At 44.0% G+C, this 14982-nt stretch overlaps 3 protein-coding genes across 11 annotated transcripts in view; 1 reads left to right on the forward strand and 2 right to left on the reverse strand.

Annotated features, from left to right (window-relative positions):
* LOC126571644 (ecotropic viral integration site 5 ortholog) overlaps positions 1 to 11038 on the reverse strand; it is a 21306-nt gene extending 10268 nt beyond the window's left edge. For 3 of the 9 annotated variants that reach the window (XR_007607915.1, XM_050230345.1, XM_050230339.1), the window contains exons 1-2: positions 10759 to 10877; positions 9633 to 10459 (exon numbers count right to left, since the gene is read on the reverse strand). The gene's annotated coding sequence lies outside the window, so the exon portion shown is untranslated. Of the gene's footprint in view, positions 1 to 9632; positions 10460 to 10758; positions 10879 to 10909 lie in introns of those variants that run through there. The other 6 variants (XR_007607914.1, XM_050230341.1, XM_050230340.1 and 3 more) reach the window with 6 other exon arrangements.
* A 168-nt stretch (positions 11039 to 11206) lies between these two features.
* LOC126571662 (putative peptidyl-prolyl cis-trans isomerase dodo) lies at positions 11207 to 12062 on the forward strand. Its single transcript, XM_050230386.1, has 3 exons — positions 11207 to 11428; positions 11501 to 11583; positions 11649 to 12062. Exons 1-3 carry the CDS (start codon positions 11368 to 11370, stop codon positions 11988 to 11990), a joined length of 486 nt encoding a protein of 161 aa, XP_050086343.1. The 5' UTR covers positions 11207 to 11367; the 3' UTR covers positions 11991 to 12062.
* Positions 12063 to 12064: 2 nt separating this feature from the next.
* On the reverse strand, positions 12065 to 14363 carry LOC126571646 (protein penguin). Its single transcript, XM_050230349.1, has 3 exons — positions 12832 to 14363; positions 12550 to 12752; positions 12065 to 12469 (listed from the first exon to the last, which is right to left on the reverse strand). Exons 1-3 carry the CDS (start codon positions 14267 to 14269, stop codon positions 12110 to 12112), a joined length of 2001 nt encoding a protein of 666 aa, XP_050086306.1. The 5' UTR covers positions 14270 to 14363; the 3' UTR covers positions 12065 to 12109.
* Positions 14364 to 14982: the final 619 nt, after the last annotated feature.

Genomic DNA, 14982 nt, shown 5'->3' on the forward strand with positions numbered 1-14982 from the left:
AAAATATAGTAAACAAAAAAATACAATATTTGAACTATCTCGAAACTTAAGCTAACAAGCTGAACTATCTCGAAACTTAAGCTGGCTAACTGGAAGGAGTTCTTGTAGCACAATCCAATTTCAACGAAGAAATTATATTATTTGTAAAACTTGTTGCCTTCAAATTGTAAAGTTTGTTTAAGAAATGCATCGACAATCATATTCGGTGCACTATGCAATTCAGCACATATCATCACTTTTCCGCTGCTGCTAAGGTATCTTCGGTATTATTCCCGTTGAATTAATTAATGATAACACCGTATGAAGGTCTAGGTCTTCCTGTCTCGCATTTCAGCTGATGATGACATGGTTTAACAGACTAGACACTCACTTTGCCAAGAGTATATTCTATGTTTTATCCATCTTTTTCGCATCTCTCTATGTCCCTATCGTGCAGAACAAAACATTGAAATGGATCAGTATCAGGTGAACCGTGCATAACTCCTTGCTGTTGTTCTTCTGCTCTTGTGAGTTTTGTTTTGATTTGGTTTTTACTTCATTTCTTTCTTGCTTTGCTTGCAACGTAGCGATGCGATAGTATGTAATTTTATATTTACTGCTTCCATTATTTCTTCAACATAAACCACTTTTACACACGCTATAAGGTGATCACCACATCATACAAGCATTTTGAACAATGATATAAAAAGCCATATCATTCATCTGCAGTGGATAATCATCAAATCCGCTCCAATAGCAAGACCTCCAAAAACACTTTATGACCTTTTCGGTGATATTTGTTTCACGATGAAAACCAACGTATCGTATCTGCTATGTAAATTAATCTTCTTCACTATATAGTTTATTTGTTTGCACACGTAAGCCACCATAACAAGACCGGACAAAACATCAGCCCCAGGATAAATCCATCAACGTTTCAATTTCATTTCAGCTGGGTGCGGCCAGACCTATTATAATTCGTTTCTAGCTGCGCGTTTCATGCTATCTAACCGGGCTAATGATAACGCTAAATGGAGGAAGAAAAAATGAAAACTATCCGCTCCGATGCTCAGAAGAGATATTACACCGAAACGGAAATTCTCCACGGGATGCAGAAAAAGGCCAAGATAGTAATATAATTGTCATGGATGCTTGAAGCGACGATTGGAAAATTTCATGCTTTGCGTGTTATTGTGTAATTCAATTGCTTTTCGTGGCAGAATATTTTTGTGATAACCAGAACCGCTTAAAGCACAGAACGAAAAAAAACGATTTTCTTAAGAATAAATAATTGTTAATCAGATGAATAACCTCGAACTAGATTCAATTCATATTCCACAGCATCTGCATCTTTAAGAAATATCAAGATATCAATATTATCTCTTATTAAACGATTATATCAATCTAAACATTGGACGATGAAAAACTATACCAAAGCCAAACCAAGGAAAAACAATACGACAAACAACACGAAAGATTGTGAACGTAGAAAGTTAACAACATTTCCAACACACGCGGTACGCACTGGGACCAAGCAGTGGATGATTACAACATATCCGATGACTATACAGACTTTACCCAGTTTCGGTCTGTTGCTTTTCACTATTTCCTTTGACAGTTACTCTTAGGACAGAGAACGTGCTCGAATGGTTGCATGAGTGGCACACCACGTTGCATCGTAAAATAATTAGCAAAAAGAAAATGCTACCTTCACCATCATATACTGCTACCAGCAATCGTTGGGTTGTTTATCTTCTTTTTTTGTGTACGATGTCGGGTTCTTTAGATGTTATGTTTTGTAAGGTTTGCAACGTGCAAGAAATTGCTCCTTTGGCGCATCAACTCCTGTAAAACATTGCAATTCTTCCGTCATATTCTCTTCTGGGTAAATTCATAAAGAATAAATCACAAACAGATGTGCTACACCATTCCTTCTGGTTTTATTCCATCAATTGAAAGGTGCATCACATTCATCTCTAGGGGATCATTTGTATAAAACCACAAGTTAATTAAATAAACGCGTAACCATCCAACGGAAGTGTTGAGTATCGCACAGACGATCTCTATGATTTACATCTTTTCGTACCACTGCTGTATGTATTTTCAAAGCTCTACCTTTTAGCAAATCATCGAGAGCGATTTGCAGCCATTCTCGAACGGTCGCAGCACTTTCCCTTCGTTTTCCACCGTGCAGTGGGCAACATACATTAAAGGGTATACAAACAGGTGCGTTCTTCTGCACATCGCACAGCACGTCGAGTGTGTTCTGCACGAAGGCCATGGCACGGGCACGGTCGGTACCCTAGCGATGGGCCCCGTTCTGTCTGCTACAGAGAGGCCATATGTATGGACGGTCCAATGTTAAAAAATATGTATGACACGCTCCAGCTACTTCCCATCGCGTTTTAATGCGTTGGATGTTTCCATACAGCCCAACACTACCGAACAACTCTGCGGAAAGGGCATACAGTGCGCGCTAGAATCGGAGTAGAATCAGTAGCAGAACTCTACTAAATATTGCAGGAACCATACTAATTTCTGCAATAACAATCATAATTTAAACTCTTTTTTTTCATGGCGATGGTTCAAATGAAGAAATGGATGGACTGAGCATGTATTGAAACACTCTTGTTACAAATCGATTCCGTTTCACTTTTTGGATAAAGAATTCTGATAAAACTGAACCCGTTACTGCCTCTGCTTCGCCTAATGAGCACCCAAGTTCCCAGTGAGTATCAGAATAAATTAAATGATTACCATTACTCGCCTCCTGAGACCAAATCCCACAAGCACTATGATCGCCACGTAGCGATCTCCTATCTCTACGAAAAGGATAGTGGATCGATCGTGTTGCATGAATGGCGAAAATGGTAACAAAACAGCTACGATATACGACACAAACTTTCTGCTGTTTATAAATTTGGAGTTGCCAAGCCAGGGTTTTTGTCGCATACAGAACCACCTGCAGCTATTCACTAACATCGGTTATCTATGTGTCGCATTTTAAGCATCCACCCCACAACAACAAATACCCATTCCTTTACAAAACGTATTTCTAACGCCGTATCAATGGTATCGATTCGAGACGTTGTTCTTTGTGGCCACAAGCTCCCTGTAATATGGATTCAAACTAATATGGATTCAAAGAAACCGAAAATTCATAGCAATACAATTGAATAGACAGTATCCTTTTCTTTCATATGGTTACTTTCCCTCGTTTGTCATTATTTCAGTGCATGGGGGAGAATCATTAAACCTCAATTATTCCCATTAGCAGGAGTCACGAAGCGCCAGCAATGTAGTTGCATATTTGTACAGCTAATACCTTGACCCAAACACTGGGCGAGGCTAGAGAAATAAAATTAACTCCCAAACCTGGACAACCGCTGCGCTTTGGGTGCTCTATCCCACACAAAATGATGTCACAGTCAGGTTTCTATGTCACCCGCGGTTTCGGTAGAACCACATCGTCACGTTGGGGTGTTTTCTGGGGTGACGACTGTTCCTCATGGTGCTCCTTCCTCTTTCGGTCTACTACAGTCATTTAAGCATTGCCGAAGGCCATTAATATATAATTTTTTTATTCATTGAACTCCTTGACACCATATGTTGGGCGAGGTTAAGCCTCGCCTATGTACATCGTCGTTATAATGTTCTAAAACCATAAAAATAGAGCTCTCTCGAACCAAAAGACAGTCACGACGGAAGGAGTACGACGAACACACACGCTTTTATGGCGCATTCTAACGATTGCTGGTAAAATTTCTCCCTCCTTAAGCCACCTTGAATCGTGCAGTGCCAGTATTATTGCTCAAATGGGACTGATAGCTACCTTTGGCTTATCAATGTTCTGTCGATGTGAAATGGAGTGCGCAAGGTGTCGCAACAACCAACCAGAACAAACAAGCACCATTGTAAAAGGAAGCTCTCAAGAGGCTCTACTCTACAAGAGGCGCAAGAACATTGTAGACGTTCCCTTAATTACCAGGCCAGACGTTAGTGGCTCAAGTATGAGTCTGTAAGGGCATTGCAAGGCAGAATAATGATTCATTTGTACCTCGTGTGCGTTTCATGTTTGAAAACATGCTGCGAAGGAAATTCGAAATGCATTAGAGTTACAATTGTTACACCGATGTCAAGAGATAATACCAAGAGACTGGTAATAGACTTGATCAATACTTTCAATGCATCCATGTGTTTATCAGTGTGTTTCTTGAATCGCATGAAGTATTTTATTCTGTATATTTTTTATTAACTAATGGAAAAGATGAAGCCTACATGATATAATACAAAATACACTCAACACATATGCCAAAACATTCTACATGGCATTGATCTGGAGTAGATCAATTTACATTAAAGAACAGTTCTTACATAATGATAGCAGCATCTGTTTAAGGAGAAACAGTGAATGAAATGGATGAAGAAAAAACCACTCAAGCTTATCGTTTCATACATGCTTGATAATACGTTTGCAACAACAAACGCTTTCTTTTGACGTTGCTAAAATAGAGGCATCATATAATGTAGGGTTTATATGAAGCAGAACACTCTACCAACAACTGTGTGTGCTTCCACTAAGTGAATCGATCACATTTATACCACAGTCTCCAATAGCGATATCCAGAACAATGATTAGCCTTTAAAGAAAAAAACGGGTCGACAAACAACATGCACGAAGGTAATATTATTTTGCTTCTTGGTACTCTCCAAACGGAAGTTCTCCATGTCTATCTTTATCTTGTCTGTGGGAGGATCGACAGTCATCAACCCACCTGCTGCCTATACAGGTTATGGTGCTAGAACATTTCCAGGGTAGCATATATCGAAGTAGTAACGAAGGTACCCACCATGAACCAGTACAAAGCGAGCCATTTCAAGAAAAGAACTGGGTTTCTACACAACAATACAATACGTTCCACTATTAAATACTAGCAGTCGATGTCACTTTAAATATAGTTCTTTGTTTTTTGCTTCAGAACAGAGGTTGACGAATCCGATAAATTATTCGCATCAACGAACTTGAATGACAAAATTCCGAACAGTAATTTCGCTTGCAATTCTATAATAAGTAACCAAAATCGATTAGTATGAACCATACAACGATTCTGGTCACGATTCTAAGACAAGTCATAATTAACCAGCTTTTTCTTTAAATAAGCATACCGTTAGCGACATAGTTTTATGAGGAAAATATGCAATGCAGCATGTTCATGAAACCATGCATCATGAAATAAGATGTTGTTCTCTTGATATCTCTATTCCACAGCGCTAATCGCTAATAGTGTGTATGCCCTCAAAACATTTGCACTACCACCTGGGTAATTAGCATAGCATCGTCTCAATGCAACGTCATCGTCTAACGCGAAGCTGGTGATCCGGACACACGGGAAGTAGGAGCTGATGTTTGCTGTAGCCTCTCTCTTTGTAAAAAAAAACTACCAATCCGCCGATGCAAAAAGCAATCCGTGAGTGAATTCTTCTTTCTTAATCCTTTTTCTTCTCGTCCGGTTTTGCTTTTCGGTCATCTTATAACGGCGAAAACATCGATCGTGAAACAAGGCGTAAAAGTACGCACCATCACCTCAGTCGGTGCACACGTTTGAACGGTACGCAACGATCGAAGTTTGACAACTCAAACTCATAAGCTTGAGCAACATAAATTGGGTCAAACAGTTGAAGCTAAGTGTGGGCAACGGATATCTAGAGGCGTGGCACCACACCACTGTGGTGGCCGGAGCAGTAACGAGATGTGATATCACAGATGTGTTACGACACAAACGATAAGGTTTTTGGTTGGGTTATATATTTTGTTGGAACTGCTCGGTTACAAACCATAACACGAGCGATGGATCCACTTTGCCCAAGCTAAAGTGCCACGTGCTCAAACGGGCTTAATCACGATCCGAATGCGTGTGCGTTGTCGATTGCAGGGTATTAATTTTTCATTGCAATTTCTTTAAAGGTTTTATCACGACACAATAACCTTTTATTCGGTTTGTTGAAATCAGATCGGGAATTCCACAACGACTCGTGGAACTACGGAAGCAACGGTCGACAGTGAAGCCCCGGGACGGACAATTGCTCCCCCAGAAGACGCCCACAAACGAGGAAGAACCGTTACAGCGACTACAAGCAAGCCATAATGAACGTACACTACGTACGCGCTATAGCAAAAAGTGCAATTTTCGGGATCTGAAATCCACTCCCAACGAAACGAATTCTTCAGCAAATTCTCCTATTTCCCGCCGAAACCCATAGCACGACGACGACGATCATGGAGCATGCGAGTAGTGATGTGATGTGGGGAGTCTCGTCAATTTACCATACAGTCAAAAACCCTCGCCCTAGTTCCGTGGGAAAACTGGGCGGGGTAAGGCAATCTCCGATGTTAAGTACCGGAAGAAATCGCGGAAAGTAGGGCTCTCTCTGCGCATCGTCGTGCTGCTCCCTAATTGTTGCACCCTTTTCCAACAGTGTGCACAGACCAGACATTTTGGATGATGAGCTGAGGGATGATGAAAAAGCTACAAAAGGCAGCGCCAGGAGAGGACATCATCAATTCACAGCGCCACAGAAGACTGCTGATGCTGCACCGAAAGGCTGGAGCAGTTATACACTAGTATACGGAATCAATGATTGAGAAACGCACTTCAGCAGATAACCATTATCAGACACATGTGCGCGCATACGATGTCCGATATATACGATACGGATAGCCAACCCCCCACCACTTCATCGAGCGACTAACATCTGCGTACTCGAGGGTCTGCCTAAGGCCAGGCGAACGCACGAGCCATTCAAGCAGTGCCGAGACACTTCTAAAACTCACTGCTAGAGCTGCTATCTAGCACTAAAACACTTTAAAAACACTTTAAATCGATCGATCGATTCATTAGTGGATGGTGTACGAACTACGAATGGGGAATCATTGGAGGGAATCGTGTCTGCCACCACCGGCACCACCAGTGGCAATGTTCTGCTTTGAGCATCCGTTTTCCCAATCCCAGTTTGTCTGAACAAGCGTATGAATAGTTTCTCAAGCCTCCTCGAAGCCAAAGCTTCACCGATACCTGTGACCGCACATTTGAGTAACTCAGAACTGTTCTTCGCATGAGCCTTTCCCGTATAACATTCCAACATATAAATATTGACCCAAATAATAGCTTTTTTCCAGACCAAAACGGGCTCCTCTAATTTCATCGTGGACGACAGATGATGCATGCGGAAAAGCAAGGACCTCGGCGTTCACCTAGGACTCCAGCACGCTGATGCCATTATGTAAGGAAATTTTGTTTAATAAATAAGGTACATAGTGCTCCCGTCGATCGACGGTAGAGTAGTTTCTTTGTTCCAGCGGTTTTTTTTATCGCTCCTAATCGATAGAACATTGGGAGTTTGGGAGAACATTGGGAAACCTATATTTCAATTGCGATATAGCGTCTCTAGTAATGATGATGTAGAAGGTGTATCTGGTTTGAAGGAAGTTGTTATCTTAAAAGTGAGCTGCAAGCACTCTAAATCTGAGCGGCAGACACCATTTAATGTATTCTATGTCAACCGTTTCACAAATGCGCCTTCAATGGACCCAAAACCAGAAACTCGGGGGTGGAATAAGCTTCGGAAAAGCGCTTTTTAACGCGTTCGAAACACTTGAAAACCCTATATCGTATTTTTAAAGTACAACGACCTCAAAGCAACCCGGAGCCATGACAACGTAAGTTACTAGACGAACAAGACGTGATTCACGGTGTTCCAAACAAACGACTGTTTACTGTTTGTTCATCTTATAGGAATACATGCCGCCCAAGTTTACAAGATGCGGTAACAACAACTATGCCACCGTTTCTTCATTTCCAATCAATTTGGTGGGCTAGACTCACCGAGACCGAGTGAAGATGATGTTTACCGGTTACCTAAGGAGCTGGAGCCATGCTGCAACTGCAGAGAGGCATAAATAACTAAGGCAAGGGAATATCACCTACTTTTAGTTGATGCTCTTCGCTGAGAACGACTAATGGGGGGTTGTTTTATTGACTAAACTGCAGCGTAAACAAGCACGAAAAAAAATAGTTACCCGGCGGCTTTCTGGCTTCGCAGTTTCAGTACACTATAATTATTCCAAAAACATTCAAATCTACTAGCATTCAACAGCAAGGAAGGTTTACAATTGGATTTAAGATATTCGAAAATATTTAACATGAATGTAAGACATCCAGTATGTATCCACTCTTTTAGGTTTTCTGGCAACGATCTGCAGCTAACCATAGCAAACAGGACCGACAACACAGAGAACCACAGATAAGCGCATTTTATCGCTTCTGTATAATATATCACACAAAGAAGCGACTATAAGGTGCTTATTCTGTAACTTTCGATTACGATGGCCTCAGGCGTTCAATGATTCATGCGAATTTCGAAACGTTTCGAAAACAATAAACAATTCAAAATGACAGTTTGAAGTAAAAAAACTGTTAATTAACTTGTTTTTTTCGGTATTAAAACGACTTAACCTTTGTAATAATAGTATACGATTAGCAGAAAGAAATTATTGATGCACAATCAGGACGCTATAACTGTTTTTCAGATGCTCGATGCTCGATGTAAACGGAACGCCAGCTGTCGACCACAAAAATGCACTCGACATGCAGGCGATCGTGAACACCAAATGAACACAAAATGAACCAAATGAATCGAACGCCTGAGGCCATCGTAATCGAAAGTTACAGAATAAGCACCTAAATGTTGCTACAGCTTCCTGAGCATCTAATGTGGTTAGGGGTTGTTGGTATGTTTGCCAAACCACTAGCAATTTGGTATGTCAAGAAAAGGATTCTGCAAATCGCTCCTGAGCTACACAGTATCATTTTGAGTAATGTTATATTTTCGTTGTTGTAAATCATCAATACTTGCAAGAAACTGATGTGACAACAGAAAAAAAAAGCGAAACCCAGCGCTGCTGGACACTCTCGCTCTCTTCGCCACCAAATAAACGCATTTCAAACCATGTTTTCTAAACTCCGCCGTTGCTATGGCGGAATGTTTGATCTGTTTTCCTTTAATTTCCCCCTCATGCAATCGACCAATAGTTTAAGCGTTTGTCAAATCGCAGGAAATTAATATGATGAATTAAAAACATTTTCCGCGATTTCGAGCAGGAGCTATTACCTGCATCGCGCGGATATTTTATTTATTAAATTTCTCCTCATTGCTAACGCTCACTTTGCTCATATGAAAGGATCTGCATCACCAGTCGTTTTTGAGGGGGGGTTTGCAAAAATTAAACACTAGCGACACATTCGATCTGATCTTACAACTGTTAAAATAACTTAGATAAACCCAGTTAGTAAACAATAGGTAAAAAAAATCCGCCATATAAAAGACTTGAATTACTAAGACCCCGCCACGAGCCTCGCGGCCTTCTTTGTTGTGGCGTGTGTGGCGTTGGTGAAGTTGATTTCCGACCTTCACCAGCAATCAAGCAGAACGATATTGAACAAGCGTATTGGAGCTTGGTTCTTCTGTAAAACTGAAGTTTGGCAATGTATTTTTGAGCTTTGGCGAAATCAATTGCAATTTTGCAATGAACGATAGACGAAGGAGTTTGAGAAAGGCCCGGCTCAATGAAGATTTTGTGCAAACGCGATACGTACCTGTAAGATCCGAAGAAGATCAAAATTCCGTTGCTACAGTCTGCCGCACATTCCATCGAATTTTGTTTTGCCCCAACGAAGTGAAACTCTGCCACGACTCCGTTCCTTTCACACTCCGTTCGTAGTAGTGGTAGTAGTCTGGGAGGACGTAGTGTTGGTGCAGTGACGACACTAGTGTAGTAACAGCGGTATCAGTGGGGCCGGATGGCGCTCTTTTCTTTCTTTTTCACTTCTGTTCCTCCAACCCCTTAACCAAGCGCGCCTACGATCAATCCGCGTTTCGGAGTAGTACACCCGCGATCATCACCTTCGCTGCTCTTCGCCGACGATCGATCGATGACTAACACACGGTTTGCTTGCACACGTAAGCACACGCAGTGGCACACATGAACACAAGACGCTATCCGACGATGACGATCACCACACACGCAGCGCACAGCTGATTTTTTCAATATTTTTCCACCTTTCACACCACACCATTGCACAGGTTGCACACAGCTCAATACTTCTCGGCACAATCGCTGCTCGTTCGCTTTTCTCTATCAAACATACGCAGCTGCGTGATCATGAGGGGGGAGCTTTCTCTTTCGTCTTTTGCTCCAGATGGAGACCGTGGTGCAGCTTCTGCGACGATCGGTGGACCGAGGCTCGATGATCCGTCTGGCTCACTCGGCTACTCTGCTTGCCGCGATACCTCCTCCCATCACTGCGCGATGATAACGGATCATCGCCTCCCACCGCACGCTCGAAAGTTTGCACTCAAGGCGGTAGCAGGATGGGATTCGTGCACCTCGGCTACGACCGACGATTGCAGCAAAGCGGAAAAACTGCAATGATGAAATAGAGATGGGTAAATGTGCCACAACTTCCTAAAGAAGCCCCATTTTAAAGCAATCATAGCCACAAAAATGCTTAAAGCACAGTGAATTGATAATAAACAAATCTTAACATAGTAGGACGGGTTTTTCATTCAACATTCCTGGTATCTACGCATGAACCCCCCCGTCGGATAACAGTTTCTTGTCTGCAAAACCTGCTACATACAAGCGAGCCCTGTCTGGTGCAGGAAAATCTTTTCATTTCCCTTCACCACCGCACGGATCCGCCAAACATTGACAACACCCACCCGATTTTCCTTCCTATTCACACTTGTCTCGTCAACCTGCGCACACCCCCCGCACAACACAGCCCGATTTTGCACTACCGTCCAGCGCGACCCCTATTTCTCTCCCGGAGTATCCCGCAATTTCATATCGTCGTGCGTTTCAGCCACAAACCTACAACTTCCACGTTTTCACGGAACAAAAATTACCAAAACTGCACGGGTTTACCACACCTTTCCGTGTTCTTTAGCTTTTGAATTTGCTTTTACCTTTTTCCTGCCTCGAACGCGAGTTTCGTGTCCGTGTAGCCAAAGTGTATTAAAGAAGCAAGTGAATTTTTTCCGCTGCCATATTGGGTTTTATTGTTGACAACCGGAGTTCATGTTTTGTGTGCCACAAAAAAGTTGAGGCCTTTGCTGTCAGCGTTGTTCGAAAATTTCTTCAATTCGAACACCGTTTTGGCTGATCGGGATCGTTGTTGTTGCAAAAGCGCGTTGAGGAAAAGTTCTGATTCTGCGATTCTCCGTGATTGTGTGTTTCTGGCCTTTGCTGTGGTTTTTTCCGGTTCAGGAACTACTTCTGTTATTGCCAGCACTAAAGAAGACCGAATATTTTCGTTCCTCAAAAGTACCATGTCTGACGGCCAGGAAAACGTCCCGGAAGGATGGGAAAAGCGCACAAGCCGCTCCACCGGTAAGTTGCATTATTCGGGGTGTGCCAGCGAGATGCTCAGCTCTAATTGGTCTCGATTCTTGTCTTATCCAGGAATGACTTATTATTTAAACATCTACACTAAAGAGTCTCAGTGGGATCCGCCCACCTCTCCCGCAGAACCGGCCAACTCCTCGGTAAGTGTGGGTGCTGGAGCTCTGCTCTGCTATCCGGTGCTTTACTCGGTACTCCCCTCTCGCAGGAACCGTCGGAAGTGCAGTGCGCACATCTACTCGTGAAGCACAACAAATCGCGAAGGGCCAGCTCGTGGCGCGAAGACAACATCACCCGCAGCAAGGACGAAGCTTTGGAGATACTCGAAGGCTATCGCAAGAAGATTCAATCGAACGAGACAACTCTGCAGGAGCTGGCCCAACGTTATTCGGATTGCAGCTCCGCAAAACGGGGAGGGGATTTAGGCATGTTCAAGCGGGGGATGATGCAGCTACCCTTCGAAGAAGCCGCCTTTGCCTTGAAGGTGGGCGAAATGTCCGACATTGTCGATACCGATTCCGGTGTTCATTTGATTCTTCGGTTAAAGTAGAGCCATCACGCCAGCATTCCGCCAGTTTGAGGAGTTAGCCAAAAACCATAAATGCAACTCAATCGCCTCATCGCTGAATTGTGTAATATTTCATTTATTCCGATTCGCCCTCCACCTTCCTAAAGGTTCAACTTTTCGACCAACAGTTTCCCTCCGGTGTGCTTCTGCATTTTCAGTTCCTTCTTTACGCTTGCGATCTTCGCCTTCAACGTTCGCTGCACTTCTGGTGTGGCGTTTTCGAATATGAGCAGCAACAGAAAGCACGGTCGGTTCTGGTTAATCCAGCTCTTCAACTGTTCAACCGGAAGTCCTTCGATCACGGCTTGACCAAACTGTGAAATCTCTTCGCCTTCCGCGCTTGCCAGTTGCCGTTTTTCTTGATCCAATTTAATCATCTTCTTAAGTGCGATATGCACACCAGCATGCTCAACACCGCCAACCAGCGGATTGGCGGCCAACAATTTTTCACGGGCAGCAACCTGTGATTTAAAACAACCAACGAACCGTTAGTAACGGCCCAGAGCATTCGCATCATTCGAAATAAATAGAAATTACTTACTTTATCTTCCTCAAATGGACTTTTCTTGAGTTTCTTCACTTTCCGCTCGGTTGTTTTTTCCGTTTTCTTCGGTTTTTTGTCCGACACATTCGCCAACAGGGCCGAACCGTCAAGATTGATTTCGTTTTCGTGCACCTTCCAGTCTGGATCACAAACAACGCCGGCCAGCGCACGATGCAGCCGTGCCAACTGTTCTCCTTCAACTGCAAAGAAAAAACAAACGACGGGAAAGTGCAAAGGATAGTAGGCGGGGATACGGATTTCCGCATGGCAACAACGTACAGCTCTTCAGAATGACCGCTGTGAGGAGTGCAGTATGGCCACCACGTAACCAAAAGCTGGCATTCTTTTCCACCTGTCTGCAGAAACCCTCCGCTGCCGCCGTGAGTACTTCCTTCCGGCGCACATCCTTGTCCTTTTTGCTGTGCTCCAGGTAGCTGTCGAGCAGATCGATCTGTGTCGGATGCAGCAGCTGCTTATCGGCGGGTGAAAAGATCCAACCGACCACTTTCCTTCCCCAATCGCCACTCCCGACGATCGTTTCTATCTGTTCCAAGATCGGTCCAACAATCTGTTTTCCGAGAATCACCGTATCGTCGTAGCAGTTCAGCACACACATGATCAGCCGATGACCGTGCTCATGGATGGCCAGTTTTTCAACGTAAGGTTTCATGGCTTTAAGTGCTGCTCGACGATCCTTAACTACCGAGTTGACGAAGCAGAAGATGGCCGCTTCCGTACCGTCCTTCGTGCTGGAAATCGAAGCCAACAGCGGCAGGTAGAGCTCGATAACCTCTGACCGCTCGACATCAGCCGCTTCCTGTAGGAATTCCGCCAGCAGCGCATGGATCAAGCTGTTGTCCGTTAGCTTCTTGTTGGCGGCCTGCACCAGATGGCCCTTCACTGTCGTGAGCACGCTCTTCTTCATGTACCCATTGGTCTTCCAGCAATCCTTCATCGTCTGGATGGTGCGGTCTTTCTCGAGAAGGTACAGCTCGGAGTAGAAGGCTTGCCGCATGAACTTGCGCTGATCGTTGGTGGCGTACTCGTTGTACGTCGCATCGACGATCGCCCCGGAAAACGCATGGTTTACCATCTTGACGACGTGTTTAGTGATCGCGTCGACCACACGCTGCCACAGCTGCTTGGATCCATGCTTGAACAAGCTCGTGACACAGTGATGGCCATACTTGGAAGTGGCCAAATCGAACACCTTCGGCAGCAGACTGTCGGCGATCTGATCGCACACACCCTCGGAGGCGTTCTTGATCATACACTGTATGACCCGGGCCGTGTCGTGTGAAGTGGCGATCTTGGTGTATGCATTCTCCTTCCCCAGCATGTCGTGCAGCTTCTGCACGAGCTCGTCCTTGTTTTCTGCATTTTTGCGCTTCAGCTTTTCATAGACCTTCTTGGCGCTAACGCTCAGCTCGTACAGTTCCTTCGACTTGTTCTGGCGCCGCTGCTGGCGGAGCTCCTTCTGTTTTGCCTTCAAACCATTCCAGTACTCCTTCTTCGATTCCGGCGTGTTGGCCACAAACACCTTCTTGTCCGATTTGTCGCCCGGTTTTCCGTTTGCCGCAGCGGTTGTCTTCTGAAACTTTCCTGCCGGTTTGTTGCTGACCTCCAACTTCTTGAACTTTTTAACCGGTTTCTTACTCCCGGAACCCTCTCCGTGGCTTTCCGAAGCGGAGATCGAGCGCTTCTTTGTTTGAATCATTTTGCTAGGAGCAGGAAATTAGGAATTTAAGGAAGAAACAGAAACAGCGTGGTTTTCCAAGATCCACTTGAATTTATCAACAAAACGCACGTTTTTCGGCCGCCACCTGAACTGTCTTTCAGACCCAGATAACCACTCCCCGTGTCCTCCTTTAACTCCGGGACTGTTGCAGTGCCCATATCCCCATTCAATATTTTACTTGATCTTTAATTAAATTTGTGGGGCGTCTTAAATTAATAGTGAAATGGATTGATTTGGCAGAGTTGATGGAGTTGAGAAGCACAGAAAAAATTCGCAAAAAAGATCGCCCCTGTGGGTTTCGACTTGTCGATTACTTTGCTGCAGCAAGTGACCATTACGCCTGCCTTATGAGCTGGTGCTGGGTGACTTTCCGTGCTCTTGCGTGTTTATGGGTATTTTTTTGCCGAGCGCCTAAAGATGTGAAGGGGTTGCGATTTTCCATTTTCCATTTTCCAGTTAGTTAGGAAAAGAAGTAAAGTGCTACAGTGTGGAAAAAAGCAAGAATACCCCTCAGTGCGGCCGAGCGAATCAATCAACTAGCTGGTTTTTCGCTGCAACACAAGGCAAAAAGGTGGATTGCAGTTCCCTACTCCGCGGTTTGCGGATCAAAATAGCAAAATACCACACAATCGGGTGCCAGTGAAAGAGCAGCTACCTGGAGCTACAGATACTCGAATGTCCGGAGATCTTTC

The sequence above is a fragment of the Anopheles aquasalis genome, chromosome 2 (genome assembly GCF_943734665.1).
Source record: "Anopheles aquasalis chromosome 2, idAnoAquaMG_Q_19, whole genome shotgun sequence".
NCBI classification, from domain to species: domain Eukaryota; kingdom Metazoa; phylum Arthropoda; class Insecta; order Diptera; family Culicidae; genus Anopheles; species Anopheles aquasalis.

What these genes read in the sequence shown, in the direction of transcription:
- LOC126571662 (XM_050230386.1), top strand. Translation starts at nt 11,368, where the DNA reads ATGTCTGACGGCCAGGAAAACGTCCCGGAAGGATGGGAAAAGCGCACA. An exon ending in GCGCACAAGCCGCTCCACCG is followed by an intron (nt 11,429 to 11,500) that starts GTAAGTTGCATT and finishes TGTCTTATCCAG; the next exon opens with GAATGACTTATTATTTAAAC. An exon ending in CAGAACCGGCCAACTCCTCG is followed by an intron (nt 11,584 to 11,648) that starts GTAAGTGTGGGT and finishes CCCCTCTCGCAG; the next exon opens with GAACCGTCGGAAGTGCAGTG.
- LOC126571646 (XM_050230349.1), bottom strand. Translation starts at nt 14,269, where the DNA reads ATGATTCAAACAAAGAAGCGCTCGATCTCCGCTTCGGAAAGCCACGGA. An exon ending in AGCGGTCATTCTGAAGAGCT is followed by an intron (nt 12,753 to 12,831) that starts GTACGTTGTTGC and finishes TTTTCTTTGCAG; the next exon opens with TTGAAGGAGAACAGTTGGCA. An exon ending in GTCCATTTGAGGAAGATAAA is followed by an intron (nt 12,470 to 12,549) that starts GTAAGTAATTTC and finishes TTTAAATCACAG; the next exon opens with GTTGCTGCCCGTGAAAAATT.